Source organism: Hypanus sabinus, chromosome 9 (assembly GCF_030144855.1).
Source record: "Hypanus sabinus isolate sHypSab1 chromosome 9, sHypSab1.hap1, whole genome shotgun sequence".
NCBI lineage: Eukaryota > Metazoa > Chordata > Chondrichthyes > Myliobatiformes > Dasyatidae > Hypanus > Hypanus sabinus.
Window position 1 is genome coordinate 105,141,705 of NC_082714.1, and position 18,385 is coordinate 105,160,089.

At 45.5% G+C, this 18,385-nt stretch overlaps 1 protein-coding gene across 4 annotated transcripts in view; it reads right to left on the reverse strand.

The window, feature by feature from the left end:
• LOC132399697 (protein TMEPAI-like) overlaps window positions 1-18,385 on the reverse strand; it is a 98,662-nt gene that overhangs the window by 16,182 nt on the left and 64,095 nt on the right. For 3 of the 4 annotated variants that reach the window (XM_059980364.1, XM_059980363.1, XM_059980366.1), the window contains exons 2-3: window positions 16,722-16,796; window positions 5,879-6,033 (exon numbers count right to left, since the gene is read on the reverse strand). In XM_059980364.1, the coding sequence (XP_059836347.1) occupies window positions 5,879-6,033; window positions 16,722-16,796 (230 nt within the window). The remainder of the gene's footprint in view (window positions 1-5,878; window positions 6,034-16,721; window positions 16,797-18,385) is intronic. The other variant, XM_059980365.1, reaches the window with a different exon arrangement.

The window sequence follows — 18,385 nt, forward strand, 5'->3', positions numbered from 1 at the left end:
CAGAGAAGAATGCCGAATCTGAGAGATGCAAGAAGCATCAGCTGTGGAAATCCGAGCTAAAGCGGAAGGCTGTAAATACCCAGCAGGTCAGGCAGCAGCTCAGGAAAGAGAAATCGAATAAATGTGAGCATATCCACTAGGATTCAAGAGTGAGGGGGAGACCTCATTGAACTCTATGGAACGGTGAAAGGCCTTGATAGCGTGGACGTGGAGAGGATGGTGGAGGAGTCTAAGACCAGATGACACAGCCACAGAACAGAGATGAGGAGGAATTTATTTAGCCAGAGAGCAGTGAATCTGGAATTCATTGCCACAGACGGCTGTGGAGGCCAGATCATTGGGTATATTGAAGGCAGAGGTTGATAGATTCTTAATTAGCCAGGGCATGAATGCATATGGGGTGGGGGAGGCAGGAAACTGGGGCTGAGGGGGAAAATTGGATCAGCCATGATGAAATGGCAGAGCAGACTCGATGAGCCAAATGGTCTAATTCTGCTCCTATGCGACAGCGAGTGCGATTTACCTGTCACCTTACCCTGCTCTTTCCACCCTTTCCTGTCTGCACCATAGAACACACTTGGCTTCTCATTTTGCCCAGCTCTGACAGTGGGTCTTTGACCTGAAATACTGCCCAACCTGCTGAGTATTTCTGCTTTATTTATTCCATCTGTGGTTTAAAAAAATAGTACATTGTTCAGTGCCCTGGGATGGCCACAAATCTTCATGTCACTGAAATAACCTGGAAACAAATACATTAATCCCATTTTACCCCAAACAACTCCACCCTGACCCCAGATTCTGCCATTTACCCAATATCAGGTGCCACTTACAATGACCCATGAACCTACTGACCTTAATGGACTTGGGCTGTGGGCAGAAAGCTGAGCACTCAAAGGGAACCCATGTAGTTTGGAGGACATGTGAACTCCACACAGGCAGCACCCGAGGTCAGGATGGAACCTGCACCTCAGGTGCTGTGAAGCAGTGGCCCTGCCAGCTGAGCCACTTTGCCATGCAAGGACAACACATGAAGGATTGTGGCTTGGGTAGTGTGACACTCCCTCAGTATTGGCCTGGATTTATTAAATGTCACGATGGGAAAAGAGTAAAACAGCCGACGTTTTGGTCCGAGTTGAGTCCCAGTGAAGGGTCTTGGCTCGAAACGTTGACTGTTTACTCTTTTCCATAGATGACGCCTGGCCTGATGAGTCCCTCCAGCATTGTGTGTGTGTGTGTGTGTTGCTTGGATTTCCAGAAGTTGCAGATTTTCTCGTGTTTATTAAACATTGGCAACTTGAGGGCAAAGAGCACCATAAACAGAGCAGATAGGCACAGCCTCAGCACCTGGGTCACACACCGAGACCACATGACTGGAAATCGACCTCCCTCGCTGGCTTTCACAGGCATACCATGAACCATCTGTGCAAGGGCAGGAGGTGGCTGGAACGATGGGTGCAAATCCATGGGTGCACAGGGAAACATTAGGCAGGATAATGGTGATTGCATGGGACAACTGCTGAAACCAAGGCAAGATTATAAGGGGCTGTTGTTCTGCTATCAGGTTGGAGGACTTGGCTTCCCTTTCACTGTCAGATGATGACGTCCTGCCTTGTCGGTCAGCTGCTCCCTTACTTGGAACAGGACTGTTGGTGATAGTACTGCTATCACATACGGTATTCAGCAAACATGTAACAGCACCTTCCAAGCAGAGGGAAAATTGCCGGGAATTCCCAGTGGCTCGTTTTTCCAAAACGGCTGGCAATTTCCCCAAAGTGGTGAGCTGCCACTTGGAACAGGTTTATGCATGTACTTCCCAACACACGCTTCCAAAGGGAATGCAAATCAGCTTTGATAAAAGCACATGTTAGGCTCAGGATTGTTCATGAAATCAAAGATTTCACTGGTGTGCAAACTCCTCTGACACTCATTCAAATGCAAACTCAGTCATTTCCAGTCTAACAGAAATTTCCTCTCTGTCGCAAAATACCTTTGGAATTATGCAATAACTATAAAAGAATCGATTCTGAGTTTCCATCTGACCCCCAGTTCAACCTGAAGGGAGGTCACAGTCTGGGGTTCTTTGGCCCTGTGCTGGATGGGGAATGAGTGAGAACTTGGATCAGAAAGGGTGTCAATTCCAAGCAAATGTCACGTGAAAGTCTGGATAAGCAGTCTCAATAAATGGTATTTACACTGCGGCAATGGGAGCCTCGATGGCTCCTGGGGGTTCAAACACATGAAAGCAAGGTAGCCACAACTGAATGATATAACACTTGGAAATCCACCCCAATTTCTGTGAGGTCTGAGATTGCGAATCATTGTACCGGTTGAACAACACTGACCCTGGATCTATGGAGGGGTAACAAAATTCAGCTGCACAATGCCCCTCTCTGGACCAGGGCAGTGTACACTGTATGCGACAGGAGTAAAACCGGATGTGTCGGGTCTCCCCAAACCTCTTTCTCCTGTGAGACAAGCTCCGGTTGGACTCTTGCTACATTGGCCCAGAGTGGCAGAGGCTGAAGGAAACGTTGGTGAAGGCAGCCGACCTATTCAAGGGCCTTGCTATCCTGTCCATTCTACTCCTCTTCCCTGTCGAGCAAAAGGCACAAAAGTCTGAGAACAAGTGCACTAGGCTTAAGGACAGCTTCTACCCCACTGTTACCAGACTCTTGACTGGACCAGTCATAGGTTAAACTACAAAATCTCGATTTCCCAATTGATCTTGGTGTGGCCCTTACCCTTTGTATACCTGCACACTACATTTTGCATGATTTAATTACGCATGGCATAATCTGTCTGGATGGCACAAAAAAATCTTTTCACAGTATCTTGGTGAGTGTGACAACAATAAACCAATCTGCTGCGAGACCGGAGAGACTGACGATAGCAGAGTGGGTGAGCTTTGGACAACTTGATTAGGGACACTCCGCTCTGGAGTTTGTGTTCTTGCTCTGTCATACAGAGTACAAACACTCCCAGCTTCAGAAGGAAAGATACCAATAAATTAAAAGAGTGCAAAGAAAATTTACACTGATGCTGCAAGGATCCTTGACGACCAAAGTTATAGGGAAAGTTTGAAAAGGTTAGGACTTTATTCCCGAGTGCAGGAGAATAAGGGGAATGTTATAGAGGTATACAATGGTATACATCGAAACATACAGTGAAATACATCATGTGTCAAATCAGATCAGCGAGGATAGTGACAGTGAAATATTTAAGGGGAATCTGAGGGGGATCCTTTTCACTCAAACGGTGGTGTGAGCATGGAACAAGGTGCCAGCGATAGTGGCAGAGGTGAGAGAAATGGAGGGCTGTGGTCTGGGTGCAGGGAGATAGGACTGGCAGAAGACCGGGCTGGCATGGAGCAAAAGGGCCAGAGTTTCTGTGACAATAAACCCAATGGTTGCTGGGCAGCAGTGTTAAGGGAAATGTGATGGAAAACAGATGGAGGCAGAGGTGTTGATGTGCAGGTGCAGTGTGGAACATAGGTGACACCACACCTGTCCCAGAGAGCGCAGCCTTAACCCACACACCTTCACCGTCCCAGTAACGTGGGTCTCACCTGCCCGAGAACTCCTCCGGTTAATGGAGCTGCACTCGTGTGTACGATCTGCTGGCAACCAGGGGCTGTTTGTGGCCTTCAGGTCACTGCGCAGGGAGGGACTGCTTCTGCACAGGCAGCCTCACACGGCAGGAGGTACCAACTTCCATCTGTGGCAGCTCCACGTGCTCCTGGCAGCAAGGGGCGGAACCATACATTCTGGGAACTGCAGTGTACAAACGTCACTGTGAAAACCCTCAGGTGACTTGGAGCCCTTTCCAGGGCTGTCTGTTCTACCTGGTGCCGTTCCAGGCAGGCCACCAATTACCGCTAGCATGTCTGCCCCTTCGCCTGAACCTGTCCACAAGCCTAGGCAGTGGTGAAAGGTCATTCACTAACACAGCTCTGAAACTGCTCAGCCTTTCCACACAACCATAATATGCAGCAGCATTGAGCCATTCAGCCCATCGAGTCTGCTCTGCCATTCCCCTCCCCCAATCCACCTTCCTAACATCATCACCAAGAACCTATCCACCTCAGCCTCAAATACACCCAATGACTCGGCCTCCACAGCACTCCATGGCAGTGAATTCCACAGATTCACCACCCTCTGGCTGAAGACATTTCTCCTTTTCTCACTCTTAAAGGGATGCCCTTTTATTCTGAGGCTGTGCCCTCCGATCGACTTCCCCACTGATGGAAGCATCCTCCCCCCATCCAATCTATCCAGGCCTCGGTTTCAGTAAGATCCCCCCGTCTTTCCAAACTCCACTGAGTACAGGCCCAGGGGCATCAAGCGCTTTTCACAAGTTAACCCATTCATTCTCGGGATCATTCTTGTGAATCTTCTGCAGACAGATTCAGAATCAGATTTACCATCACTGACACACGTCATGAAAGTTGTTTCATGGCAGCAGTATGTCTCAAGACAAAAATGAGCACAAGTCACAATAAACAGTGCAAAAGAGGAACGGTGAGGTAGTGCTCACAGACTGTGCAGAAACCTGATGGCGGAGGGGAAGAAGCGGTTCCTAAATAAATGTTGAGAATGGGTCTTCAGGCTGCTGTACCTGTCCCTGATGACAGCAACGAGGGCATGTCCCAGAGGGTGGCAGTCCTTAATGATGGATACTGTCTTCTCGAGGCTCTGCCTTTTGAAGACACATCCTCAACGGTGAGCAAACTGTGTCTGTAGATGGAGCAGAGTGAGCCCTTAGATACTAGGCCCATTTCTTCAGCAGATCTCTTCCCCTCCAACTCCATACATACTTTCCAGACCCATAGACACAGGAGCAGAATCTTGGCCATTCAGCCCATCAAACTTGTTTTGTTATTTAAACACGGCTGAATTATTTTCTCTCCCAACCCCATTTTCCTGCCTTTGATACCCTTACTGATCTAGTAAAATATGCTTCAACTAGACTATAGCCATCAGTGACAACAAATTCAACACAGATTCTGGCCAAAGGAATTACTCCGCATTGGTTCTAAAAGAACATCCTATTCAGAGGCTGTGCCCTCTGGTCCCAGACTCTACCACTATTAGGAACATCCTCTGCATGTCCACTCTATCGAGGCCATTCAATATTTGGTAGGGTTCACTGAAATATCAATACCTACCCCCTCCCACAATCATTCTAAACTCCAGCCAGTACAGGCAAAGAGCTATCAAAAGCTTCTCATATGTTAACCCTTTCATTCCCAGGATCTTTCTCGTAAACTTCCTCTGTAGTCAGGAAAACAGAGTTATGGGTTTAACCCTCATCGCTGGCAGAAGCTGCAACTGGAGCTGGAATACGTGTCACCCACACAGGAGTTGGGACTGAGGTAGGAGAGCAGGGCAGGAGACACCCTGCCATTCATCAGGTTTGGGCAATGAAAACAATGCTGGGCAGCCTGGACTGATAACATGTGGCCAGCTGCTGGTGGAACTTGCCCAAGTCAGATGCTGCAGGCTCGATTCCACCAATACTCCAGGCTCGTTCCTTGGCACAGAGCACAGACACTGCACTTTGCAGGAGGTTCCCATTGCTTTCCCAAGTGACGAAACTGATCAGAGACTAATGGGAGTTCTCCCTATTGTCTTGGGAAACATCTCTCCCCCTCAATGAACGTCATTAAGAACAAATTAGCAGGCTGTTTGTGTCTCTATCATGACAATGGCAAGTGTTTTACATTACAAAGGCATTTCAGAACTTGCACCATGCATTGGGATGTCTGAAACTGTGTCTGGTGATTTCAACTCACAAATGATCCTATTTACTGAATTTGCTATGCATTGAGGCAATTATCTTCAAAACCCCCGAAGGCGTCGGTTCTAGACGGGTATCTTACCGACTGCAGGGTGCCTTCTTGCCTTCGCATTTGGCTCTGTCGGTTTATTACGGATCGCGTGGAGAGTTTGTAGTGGTTGAGGAGGCAGGTGATTACCACGACCATCACTATCATCACCACCACTATCACGATTATCTGCACAAACTCCAACTCAGCTGTAACAGAAAGCACAAAGGCGACATGAGACACTGCAGGGAACAAATCAGAGAAAGCACCCCCCCCCACAAAAACAATCATCCTGAAAACACCTCAGCTCACAATTTATTGAGAGACAGGCCATCACTGTAACACTGGGGCACGTTACTGTTGAGGATAGTTTGTCATTGTATAACACTGGGGTACATTACTGCTGGGGATGGGTTGTCACTGTATAACACTGGGGTGCATGTGGGGATGGGTTGGTCACTTCAGTCCTCTGTCGGTCAGGGTTGACCACGGATATTGCTTCATAGCCACCTACACGATAAGCAAGCCAGAGCGGAACGACGCAGAGAACAAGCCAATGCCCATGCAGCAAGCTCCTTCTCTCCTCACAGATGATGAATCAAAATGAACGGCAGACACCAATACAGTTTGGCACCTGTTGCGTCGCAGGGGTTGTCAATATCAGCATGAACTCAATGTAGGATTGCCTTAAGGACTCCAGCTCTGGATTTCCCCCTCAGGTTTTACTCCCAAGGCTTTCACCATAAGTGGGTATAGCCGCAAGGCAGTGGTGGTTTCAGATCTGAGTTCTCCTTCTCCTAGATGAGCTGCCAACCACACTATAACACTGGGGTACGTAACTGGTGGGAATAGGCCTGTCACTATATAACTCTACATTCCACACTGACGCTTGGGTCAGTTCGTTTGGAGACAGGCAAGGGCTGAACGTCATTGCTCACAACAACACAACCCCCCAACAAAGGTCGGAGACAGCGATGTGAGTGCACATTGGAGAGGGAACTGAACAGCTGTCTCAGACTCGGTGAGGAATGATGATGATATTTATTGGAACTAAATTGTCACCTCATGCCTGGACAGCAGAGTCACTAGAGCAAGGAGAGGCTGGCCCAGAAATATACTGAAGCCCACACTCTGCACAAGGGTGAACTCAGCTGTTACACAGGCTCAGGAAAGCTAACTGCTTATAATCCTCCGTCTGATAGTTCCCAGACTAGAACTGGCTGTTATACAGGCACATACTCTATCTATCCCATCCTAAACATTTCTTAGGCCAAGTATATAAATTAAATCTAAAACCAAGGCGATTCATTATAGAGTTGTAGGTGACCTGGCTGACACGGATCTCTGAAAATGACACCAGCACGTCAGACGGCTGGTTGACAGCATTTAATCCAGCAACAGGGACTGCTTTTGGATGTCCTGAACTTAGACTGTAAAAGGTAAAATAGAAGAGAAACTTGAAGGGTGAGAGAGAAAGAAAGGGGGTAAATACAAGTGTAAATGATGGTGAATGGTTTAGATGGGCTCTGTGGACTGAAGGACCTGTTTCCATTCTGTACTGTTCCACAACTTTATACAAGCCAGAAGAAACATTACTGAACTTGGGAGGGTGTTCAACTGGCTTCCCAATCCATGGACTGTAACTGCATATCCTCTTTGAAGAGGAAGAATTATAAATGTTATTTATTTCGAGATGCGACATGGTAACAGGACCTTCTCGCCCAGTGTGAGCCTGCACCACCCAATTAACCCGCCGACCCGCGCAGCTTTGTAATGGAGCAGGAAGTTGGAGCACCTGGAATAAACTTGTATGGTCACAGATAAAAAGAAACTTGCTTGATAGAAACAACTTACAGACAGCAGTGGGAAGAGTTTTGATGTACTGGAAGGAGGGTTAATAACCAAAGTACATACAGTGGCATGCAGAAGTTTGGGCACCCCGGTCAAAATTTCTTGTCACTGAATAGTTAAGTGAGTAGAAGATGAACTGATCTCCAAAAGTCATAAAGTTAAAGATGAAAACTTCTTTTCAACATTTTAAGCAAGATTAGTGTATTATTTTTGTTTTGTACAATTTTAGAGTGAAAAAAGGAAAGGAGCACCATGCAGAAGTTTGGGCACCCCAAGAGATTTGAGCTCTCAGATAATTTTTACCAAGCTTTCAGACCTTAATTAGCTTGTTAGGGCTATGGCTTGTTTACAGTCATCATTAGGAAAGGCCAGGTGATGCAAATTTCAAAGCTTTATAAATACCCTGACTCCTCAAACCTTGTCCCAACAGTCAGCAGCCATGGGCTCCTCTAAGCAGCCGTCTAGCACTCTGAAAATTAAAATATATGATACCCACAAAGCAGAAGAAGGCTATAAGAAGATAGCAAAGCATTTTCAGGGAACCAGTTCCTCAGTTTGTAATGTAGTTAAGAAATGGTAGTTAACAGGAATGGTGGAGGTCAAGTTGAGGTCTGGAAGACGAAGAAAACATTCCAAGAGAACTGCTCATAGGATTGTTAGAAAGGCAAATCAAAACCCCCATTTGACTGCAAAAGACCTTCAGGAAGATTTAGCAGACTCTGGAGTGGTGGTGCACTGTTCTACTGTGCAGCAACACCTGCACAAATATATGGAAGAGTCATCAGAAGAAAACCTTTCCTGCGTCCTCACCACAAAATTCAGCGTCAGAGTTTGCAAAGGAACATCTAAACAAGCCTGATGCACTTTGGAAACAAGTCCTGTGGACTGTTGAAGTTAAAATAGAACTTTTTGGCCGCAATGAGCAAAGGTATGTTTAGAGAAAAAAGGATGCAGAAATTCATGAAAAGAACACTTCTCCAACTGTTAAGCATGGGGGTGGATCGATCATGCCTTGGGTTTGTGTTGCAGCCAGTGGCATGAGAAACATTTCACTGGTAGAGGGAAGAATGAATTCAATTAAATACCAGCAAATTCTGGAAGCAAATGTCACACCGTCTGTAAAAAAGCTGAAGATGAAAAGAGGATGGCTTCTACAACAGGATAATGATCCTAAACACACCTCAAAATCCACATTGTACTACCTCAAGAGGCGCAAGCTGAATGTTTTGCCATGGCCCTCACAGTCCCCCGACCAAAACATCATCGAAAATCTGTGGATAGACCTCAAAAAGAGCAGTGCATGCAAAACGGCCCAAGAATCTCACAGAACAAGAAGCCTTTTGCAAGGAAGAATGGGTGAAAATCCCCCAAACAAGAATTGAAAGACTCTTGGCTGGCTACAGAAAGTGTCTACAAGCTGTGATTCTTGCCAAAGGGGGTGTTATTCAGTACTGACCATGCAGGGTGCCCAAACTTTTGCTTCAGGCCCTTTTCCTTTTTTGTAATTTTGAAACTGTAAAAGATGGAAGTAAAAAAAAGTAATCTTGCTTAACATATTAAAGAAATGTGTCATCTTTAACTTTATGCCTTTTGGAAATCAGGTCATCTTTTACTCGCTCAGCTGTTCACAGAATCAGAAAGTTTGACCGGGGTGCCCAAACTTTTGCATGCCACTGTAGATAACAGTACAATAACCAGACGGAAATGCATTTCCCTATGTGAGGGAAGTAACAATCTGGAGCCCTCCAAAGATGGCAGATGCAGACTTAACTGAATGTCCAAACAGTTTCTGAAAATCTCCAGAGCAGGAACCATTGAATAGTTCTTTCAATGAGCCAGCAAGACAATGATGTGCCTAGTGACTTAATTCACTCATTCTACAGGGACATAATGCAGGCACCCAAAACCAGATCTCAAGGAATTACTGCAGTTGCAATCTGTTATCCCTCCACTGCCTACAGCCAAAGAACGGGTGATATTTAAGGTAACTGGTTTAGATGACCTTAAATATCACTGCACCTTACAACTATGGTTCACTCCAACACTGAGACGTACAAAGCCCAAATGGAACATTCAACTGCGCAAAGAAAGACCCACGACTGGTCTCACTTAGGAATTCAGGACATGCTTTGACGAGGCGGCTGATCCAGTCTGAGATGGCTCTCCTTGAATTCCAGCAGATGGAAACTCTGCCTATTGCTATACGGGTTTTGAAATGTTGTGTTCAGTTCTAGTCACCACATTATAGGAAGGATGTGAAAGCTTTACAGGGTGCAGCGGAGATTTATCTGGATTAAAAAGCTTGTCTTGTAGGCTGATCAAGCTAGCGTTGTTCCTCTTTGTCAACTCTCCTCTTGTCCCCTTTGCTCCAGAGGTGTAGAAGATAACTGCCATAGATTTAGGCTATAACCAAAAACATTCTCCTAGGATGCAAATGGCTAATGTGGGGAAGCACAATTTTAAGGTGATTGGAGGAAAAAAAAAGGCGTCAGAGTAAAGTTTTTTTTAAAAAAGCACAAAATGTGGTGGGTGCATACAGCACTCAGCCAGGGGTGAAGGTAGAGGCATATACCTTACGTGCATTTAAGAAACTCTTAGATTGGCACATGGAAGATAGAAAAATAGAGGGCTATGTGGGAGGGAAGGGTTAGATCAACCTTAGGGTAGATTAAAAGGTCAGTGCAACAAAGTGGGCTGAAGGGTCTGTAATTGTTGATGAATTGTGCTAACTGGCTAGAACTTTAACCATAAGAGATCTGGGTGCTGTTGCTGAAGAAAAATGATGTACGTGCAGCGTAAAAGCACCAACTCCAACATTTGCCAAACAAAAGTTGCGAAAATATTTGAACATCCTGCTGTCATTCTGAAATAAAACTAACCCATTAATACAAACCTCTCACACACATTAGCCTCCTCAAAAAAAAAGCAACAACCTCGGAAGACCAGGACCACTCATTCTGAAAGGCAGAGCAGTGGGGAAAAGGATTTAAATGAAGAGCGCGCCTGAAGGTGGAGTGTGGAGTAGTTTCCCTTCTTGTAGAAGGGAGAAGCAGCAGCAGTGAGTGATTAGAGCAGAGCGGCTGCTAATCACTATTACTATTCAATTAGGAGGAGACCTTGCTCAATTTTTCACTAGTAATTTGTCCTTGGGGACTGTTGATAGATGTTTAATAGTAGTCAGAGTGGCTCTGAATGCTGGGGAAGGATGTACAATCGAGGTTAGTGTACTATTTTCCTTTTCTGGTGTCTAATAATAAATGCAGCAAGGAACACAACATAAACGCGCAGACCACTCACTGCAGAATGATATGTGAATACCGCTGATTGCTCCCATCACTCAGTGGTTATAGAAGGATGGGCTTTTGTATGTGAGAGTGAGCAAGCAAGTTGTACACAAACCACAAACTTGTTAATACCCAGATACAGTTCATAGAACACTACAGGATCGTCAGCCCAAGATGTTATACCGACCTTGTAACCTACTCCAAGATCAATCTAACCCTTCCCTCCAACATAAACCTCTAATGTTTTCCCCCCACCCACATGCCTTTGAAAGTGTTTCCTAAATGCCCACCACTGGCAGTGTGATCCATGCACATATCACTCTGTAACATCTAGTTCTGATATCCCTGCATACTTTCCCCAATCACCTTTAAGTGATGTTCTCTCATATTAGCCTATTACAAAAAGTCAGTCAGTCTGTCTATCTATGCTTCGTATCTCATACACCTTTATCAAGTCATCTCTCATCCTTCTTTGCTCCAAAAAGAAAAGTCATAGCTTGCTCCACCTATCCTTATAAGAGATATGGTCTAATCTTGGCAGTGTCCTGGTCAATCTCCTCTGCACACTCTTTAAAGCTTCCACATCATGCCCATAATGAGGAGACCACTACAACACTACCTCACAGCTCTTGAACTCAATCCCTAGACTAATGAAGGCCAACATACCAGACACCACCTTAACCACCTATCAACTTTCATAGCAACTTTGAGGGATCCATGGACATGGAACCAAAGATCTCCCTGTCCTCCACACATAGCCCTCTATACTGCCTTCAAGTGCGACCTTCCAAAGTGAATCACTTCACACTTTTTCCAGGTTGACCTCCATCTGCTACTTCTCAGCCCAGTTTTGCACTCTGCCCATGTCCCATTGTATCCTACGGCAACCTTCCAGAACTTCACTAACCTTTATGTCATCTGCAAACTTATTAACTCACCAGTCTACTTCCTCATTCAAGTCATTTAAACAAATCACAAAGAGTTCACTTTCTCTATTAACTCCCAGGCACCAAATCATTTATTATCTGATCACTGGCTTTTACAAGAGCAGCAAGGACCCAGCCTTCTTGCCCGAGTCCTGGTTCTGCACGGGATGATTTACAGTAAGATGTCGTACCACATTCGTCCCTGCCTATTTTCGTAGCTAATTTATCAGAGATTGGCCAATTTAGGAAATACCTTCTTTAAAGCCTGCATCATCATCTTTAAATCCCTCATCTGTATTATATGACTAACCTAACCAGGCTGGCTTGAATTTAACCCTTCATGGATCATTCCACCACACCATTAACCTGGTTGTTTCCTGCCGTACACACAAACTGTTTCAGATACCAGTGGCGATCCAAGGACTGCCTCTTTTCGTTTATGATCTTTACTACTAATATTTTATCTCTGCCATCCTTCCGCCTGGCTGTTGATAGCCTGGGCAGTGACGGGCGATGGGAATGGAAGCTGGGACCCTGGACTGTAGGTTTAGTGAGTCTCATGAGCTGCAGCAATGAAGTGGTCAAGGGCAGCAACATGCCAGAAGGGTTGGACTCCGGAGGGTGTGAAAGGCAAGCCCAGCAAATGTAGCTTAATAAACACTCTGATCTTCAAGCAAGGCAATGTTATCCAGAAGACCACAAGTCAGAGGAGCAAAATTTGGCCCACTGAGTCTGCTTTGCCATTCGATTACAGCTAGTTTATTTTTCCCCTCTCCCCACTTTTCTGCCTTCTCCATAACCTTTGACGCCCTTATTAACTAACCTCCGCTTTAACCATACCCAATGACTTGGTCTCCACAGCCATCTGTGGCAATAAATTCCACAGACTCACCACCAACTTCATTTCTGTTCTAAAGCGACGCCCTTTTATCCTGAGGCTGTGCGCTCTGGTCATAGACTGTAAACATCCTCTCCACATCCACTTTTATTTAGGCTTTTCAATATTCGGTGAATTTCAATGAGACCACCCCCTTCATTCTTGTAAACTCCAGTGAGTACAGTCCCCAGAGGACATCTTAACCCTTTCATTTCTGAGATAATTTGCATAAACCTCCTCTGAATCCTCTACAATGCCAGCACATCCTTTCTTAGATATGGGGTCCAAAACGGCTCAAAATACTCCAAATTATGGCTTTATAATCCTTCCACATCATATCCTTGCTTTCATATTCTAGCTCTCTGGAAACAAATACTATCATTGTATTTGCCTTCTTACCAACAAGCTGCAGGTTAACCTTTAGGAATCCTGCACTAGGACTCCCAAGTCCTTTTGCACCTTCAATTTCTGAATTTGCCCCATTTAGAACACAGACTACTCCTTTATTGCTTCCAGCAACGTGCATGACCATACACTTCCCTGCATTGTGTTCCATCTGCCACTTCTTTGCCCATTCTCCTAATCCTTATCTTATGCCTAAGGTACACTTCCAAACAATTTCACTGTCCAGAGTTACAAGGGAGAGCGAGAGAACGAGACACAAAGAGACTAAAGGATAGAATGAAAAGGAGGGAGGGATTGGCTTCCTGCCCCACCTACCCCTACATCAGGCTGTGGCTTTCAATGGCAGATAAGTGCTCAAAACATTAAAATTGTTATTCCAAACAACAGCGATGCAAACCCCTTCCTAAACTAATCCATCACTCTGCACTCTCTGGACAGCATGCAAACATCAAATATTAAAACCTTAAACTGTCTGAATTTTATGAAAATCTAATCTGGGCTAATGACAGCTTTCTATGTGGCGCGACAGTGGAGAGAGCTCATTTACATTCTGACAATCAGCTCCCTGCTGACTCACTTTTGGCTGGGCCCAATGATTCATTTATCCTCTCTTCCCTGAGCAGCAGCTCCCTCCGATTAGCTCGCTGCAAAAAGAGTGAAGGCTTTGGGAGATTTCACAAAGCAGGGTAAGTAAAGTGGCTCTGGGGAGCATCATGTCTGGCTGGCTGGCTGGCGAGAATGGAATTTTACTTGCCAACAACATGCAGCACCAACAATTTAATAACTCCCAACACAGGAGAACACAGCTTTAATAATATTCACAGTATATATTTTCTCATCAGGGGTGAGGGGTGCATCAGCCAGTTCCTATGCTGGTACCATAATGGGCAGATTATCACTGGGTGGCAACTCTCAGCCATTTGTCTTTTTAAAAAAACCCTACCACCACAATTTTACTGGTTTGTATTTTAACTGCAATGAAGGCGTTGTGAATGAGGAACACCACAAAATGTATTCAGTCTAAAAAAAATTCTTAACCTCTCTCCTCAAGAGTGTAAAATGCTCAGGTCAAACTTCTGTTCCCAAGTGTACCATTCGGGAAAAAGAACACCTTTGGTGTAGGGGCTGACATATCACACAAGTTACAGCACTTCAGAGTTCTGGATACAGGAGGTATGATTGGGCTGGAGAGGGAGGAATTTACAAGAGTGCCACTAGCTTAGCAAAACTGCAGCTATGTAGGAAGATTGGCTAGGCTGGGATTGTTTTATTTGTAGAGGAGCGTAATTAAGGTGTTAAAGAATAATGGTTATGATGGTCTTTAACCACTGTCTTGGGCAACCCTTTGGGTTTGGTAGATAAACTAACAGTGGCAAGTGCAGACTCTTGGTGTAGGAGGTAGGTGTGGGGTGATTCACTCCTTCCGCTGCTGAGGCAGAGAGGCTCCATGTGCTCTTGGAAGCAGGGACTGGAGGTTCTCAACACAATCCTGAACATCCTCCTTCACTTTGACTAGCCATGGGAAAGAGGGGTTAAGACAGTGACTAGGAATGCCTCACCCCCCCCCACCCACGCAGAAGGCCAACCTTGATACGCAGTGATTGGTAGAAGGGTTAGAGGGGAGGAGCACTTTTTAAAAAAATATAAAAATCTAAAAGATGTGGTGGGTGTCTGAAAGCGTGGGACATGGGTATGTACTCAGAGAGGCATGACCTGCAGAGCTACACACCCAGTCGACAAGTGTGGAGGGAGGGGGCAGTGGCTGGAACTCGTTAGATGGTTAATTCTCGACCAACACAAATGTGAAGATCTCTGTGGAAAAGAGAACCACAGAAGCATGCCCTTCAGCCCACTGAGTCCATGGTAACCACTAAGCATACACCATTACTTTGCCGACTGGACTTCGAGGCGAATTGTCCCGAGTTTGAATCCGGCTGGTTCCTTGCAAGCTTTCCACCCATGCTGGGTCGAGCGTTGAGCTAGCAACTCGACCTTGTTTAAAAAAAAGTCAAATGCTACAGATACAGAAAAAATGCCGCCCGATGAGCCACAAGGCACGAGAAGGAGCAACAACAACAACAATAACAATCCCATTTACTAGCACTTGGTCAATTCTCCATGCCACGCCCCGTGATTCTACAGCCATCACTCATGGCTCCACTCTGAAAGGGAGAGGTTTGTACCCACACAGCCAGCTTCCCACGTGCTCATTCCTGCTTTAGATGGTCATGTCAGGTCAGGCTTGGCTCATGGCTTAGTTTGTGAGGAGATCTGTGATGGTGTGTGGATTCCGTCACCCACACCAGATGCTGTGAGGCAGACTCACCGCACCAAGGAACCGGTCTGGGATTGCACCCGGGCTCACCCCGACATGGAAGACTGAAGCGATGCTCTGAGCTGGTGCAGTGCCGGAGAACCGTGCTTACCTCACGACTTCCATAATCATAGACGAATCAAGCACTTGCAACAACTAACAGATACTCTTTTAATTACAACCCCTACATATCAGAAGTAAACCACACAGATAAACACTGTCCAGGATATCCATGAAAATTTCCCTAGTAAACAGAATCATTTCCACATAAGGTAGGTGCATTCAGAATGACAACTCACCCAAAGGTTTTCCCCACTGACAACACTGAAAACTCTGGATGGCGTACTCAGATCTCTGGATGGTGTGGTCATGATCACAGGTTTTTTTAATATTATATATCAAATGGAAGATTAAATTTACTGCTGCATTTCCTACACTACACAGCAACACCACTTCAACTGCAAAGTACTGTGGAGGTGTTCAAGAAAACTCCTACATTGCTCCATTTGCACAAGGCCTCCTCCGCGGATGGAAGACAGGCAGATATCATCGTTTCCCAGACACTCTGCAGAAGCTTGTGTTCTGACGACAGTGGTAAGGACACTACACGAATCCCTTGCTCAGCAGAGTGCCATGGCATTTCTTCACATCTCTGCAATACGTTAGGAAAAATAACTTGCATGCTGTTTAATGAACATGCCTGCACACAGGATCTTTGCTGATTTACAGTACACTGACTGCACAGTACTTTGGGTTACGAATGGACACAACTACACCAAAGCAAACTATGACCATAAAAAGGCCAAAGGAAATGCATGAATTAAACATTTTGGATAAATTTATCTGATGAGATATAGTGACAATAAAATAGACAGTATTTCTACAAAAGTATTTTAAAGACTTGCAGATACTTTGAACAATGCACGTTGATGATATTCATCTTGAAATAATGAATGGGAAGAGTCTGGTCATGATTTTCCCCCAACTCTTCTGCAAGCCTGAGATGACCAGAACCAAGTGGGACAGGGTCATAAATCGATCCCTTGTGCATAGGGCCATTTTACTGTAAAGTGCCTGTTGAAACCCACAACAATCGAGTGGTGGTAATAGTTCGAGACCTACACAAAATGCACAACATAGAAACAGCCAACTAGCTCTAACAGTCTATGTTGTCATTTATGTTCCCAACCAGTCTCTTCCCAACTCTCTTCATCTAACCACCCCCCACATCTGCACATACCTCTAGTTCCTTCCTCCCTCATGTGTTTATCTGTGCTATTAGCTTCAACCTCTCCACGTGGTAGCAAATTCGATTCTGCATTTATTAGAAAGGAAAGGTAGATCAGAAAATAACAAATTTGGTTCCATAAAAAGTGAAATAAAACAGGCTTTCACACTCCAGTAGTGACCCTGGTTGTAACCTTCACCAGCCCTACCATTCACTTGTATCTCGGCATTCTGGCCTTCAGCGGAACCCCAGAATTCAAGGCCGTACCACAGGGGGCATGCCCCCAGTTGTCAGGGCCCAAAACTCTGCAGAAACAAAACCACTCAGCTCTTGCCCCTCCAATATTCTTTTAACCAGCACTTTTCATTGTCTTGCCATAACTTGCAGCTTATTATCCATAAAAAGATACACTGCTGAGAAACAGGATGGGAAGTGGAACTCAGAAGTTATTTCCTACTGACCCATTGCAGGGATGGTGACCGCAAAGGAATTGCAGGGGGTGGGGAGGTCGACTTCAACAGGCACAGAGAGGAGCCAGGTGTACTCTGGGCAAAATAAAATCTAGTAACCAAAAAAAGGAGGCATGCCATTCTAAGCCTAGTTTACAGGAATGGACTTCACTTGGAACCAAAACGTCATTAAACTTGGCACTGATGAAGTGCTTTTCACACACAAAAAAAATGCAAAGACTAGAGAGGATTATGAAAGCAGATCTTTCCCTTAGGTTTGCAGCAGATGTTAGACAGTGAGAAATAACAACAGAACCAGGAGGTTCTGTGAGCAACTGACACCATTGTGGTTAACTCACCTGGATTCAACTGTACAGGGTCTACAATGGGCATTACTTACAAAAGCACAGACATGCACATTCAGTCAGGTAAATTTATCTTCAAGAATGGGCAACACTGCCCACTGTACAACAACTCACAGTATCTTTTGGAACCTGAAGTGTGCCTGACAATTCTATTCCAACAAAAGCGTTTGGGGGCACCGAGCAGTCCTGCACCAGCTCACTCAGACCAGCAACCCCACCCTGAACACCACAGCCCATCCGCTTAACCGCATCCTGCGCCATGATGGGAGAAGATTTAAATTGGTTAAGAAAATGTTTCAGTAATGCCCATTTTTGCCACTGGCCCCCCTTTCCCGCCCAAATGTTCAACTTGGTCCCACTGGAATTTTGCTGCACCTCATCAGTTCCACCTACACTGTCTTTGGATGGAGACCCGGACCAAGTTCACAGCTCCCGAGCGGTGTGAGGCTGCACACCCTTACCTTGTGCAACACATACAAAATGCTGAAGGAACTACCGAAGAGAATAAACAGTTGCCATTGCGGGCTTTTCCTCAGTCCTGAAATGTCAACTGTTCATTCCCTCCACAGATGCTGCCTGACCTGCTGAGTTTTCTATGTGCTGCTCAAGATTTCCAGCATCTGGAGGATCTCGTGTCTCCCTCAGCATTGTATCTGCTGTTTTGCCACATTAACACTGATGCTCAGATCCATGTGCTTTCTTCTTACAAAGTTTATTTCCTCACACTGTGGTCTGCCCCCAACTGTTCCCGAGCAGGCAGTGCTGAACCTCCGTCTTCCTGACATCTGCATCCCTCTGGTGTAGGTGCTCCAATAGTGCTCTTGGCTAGGGAGTGCCAGGATTTAGATCCATCGATAATGAA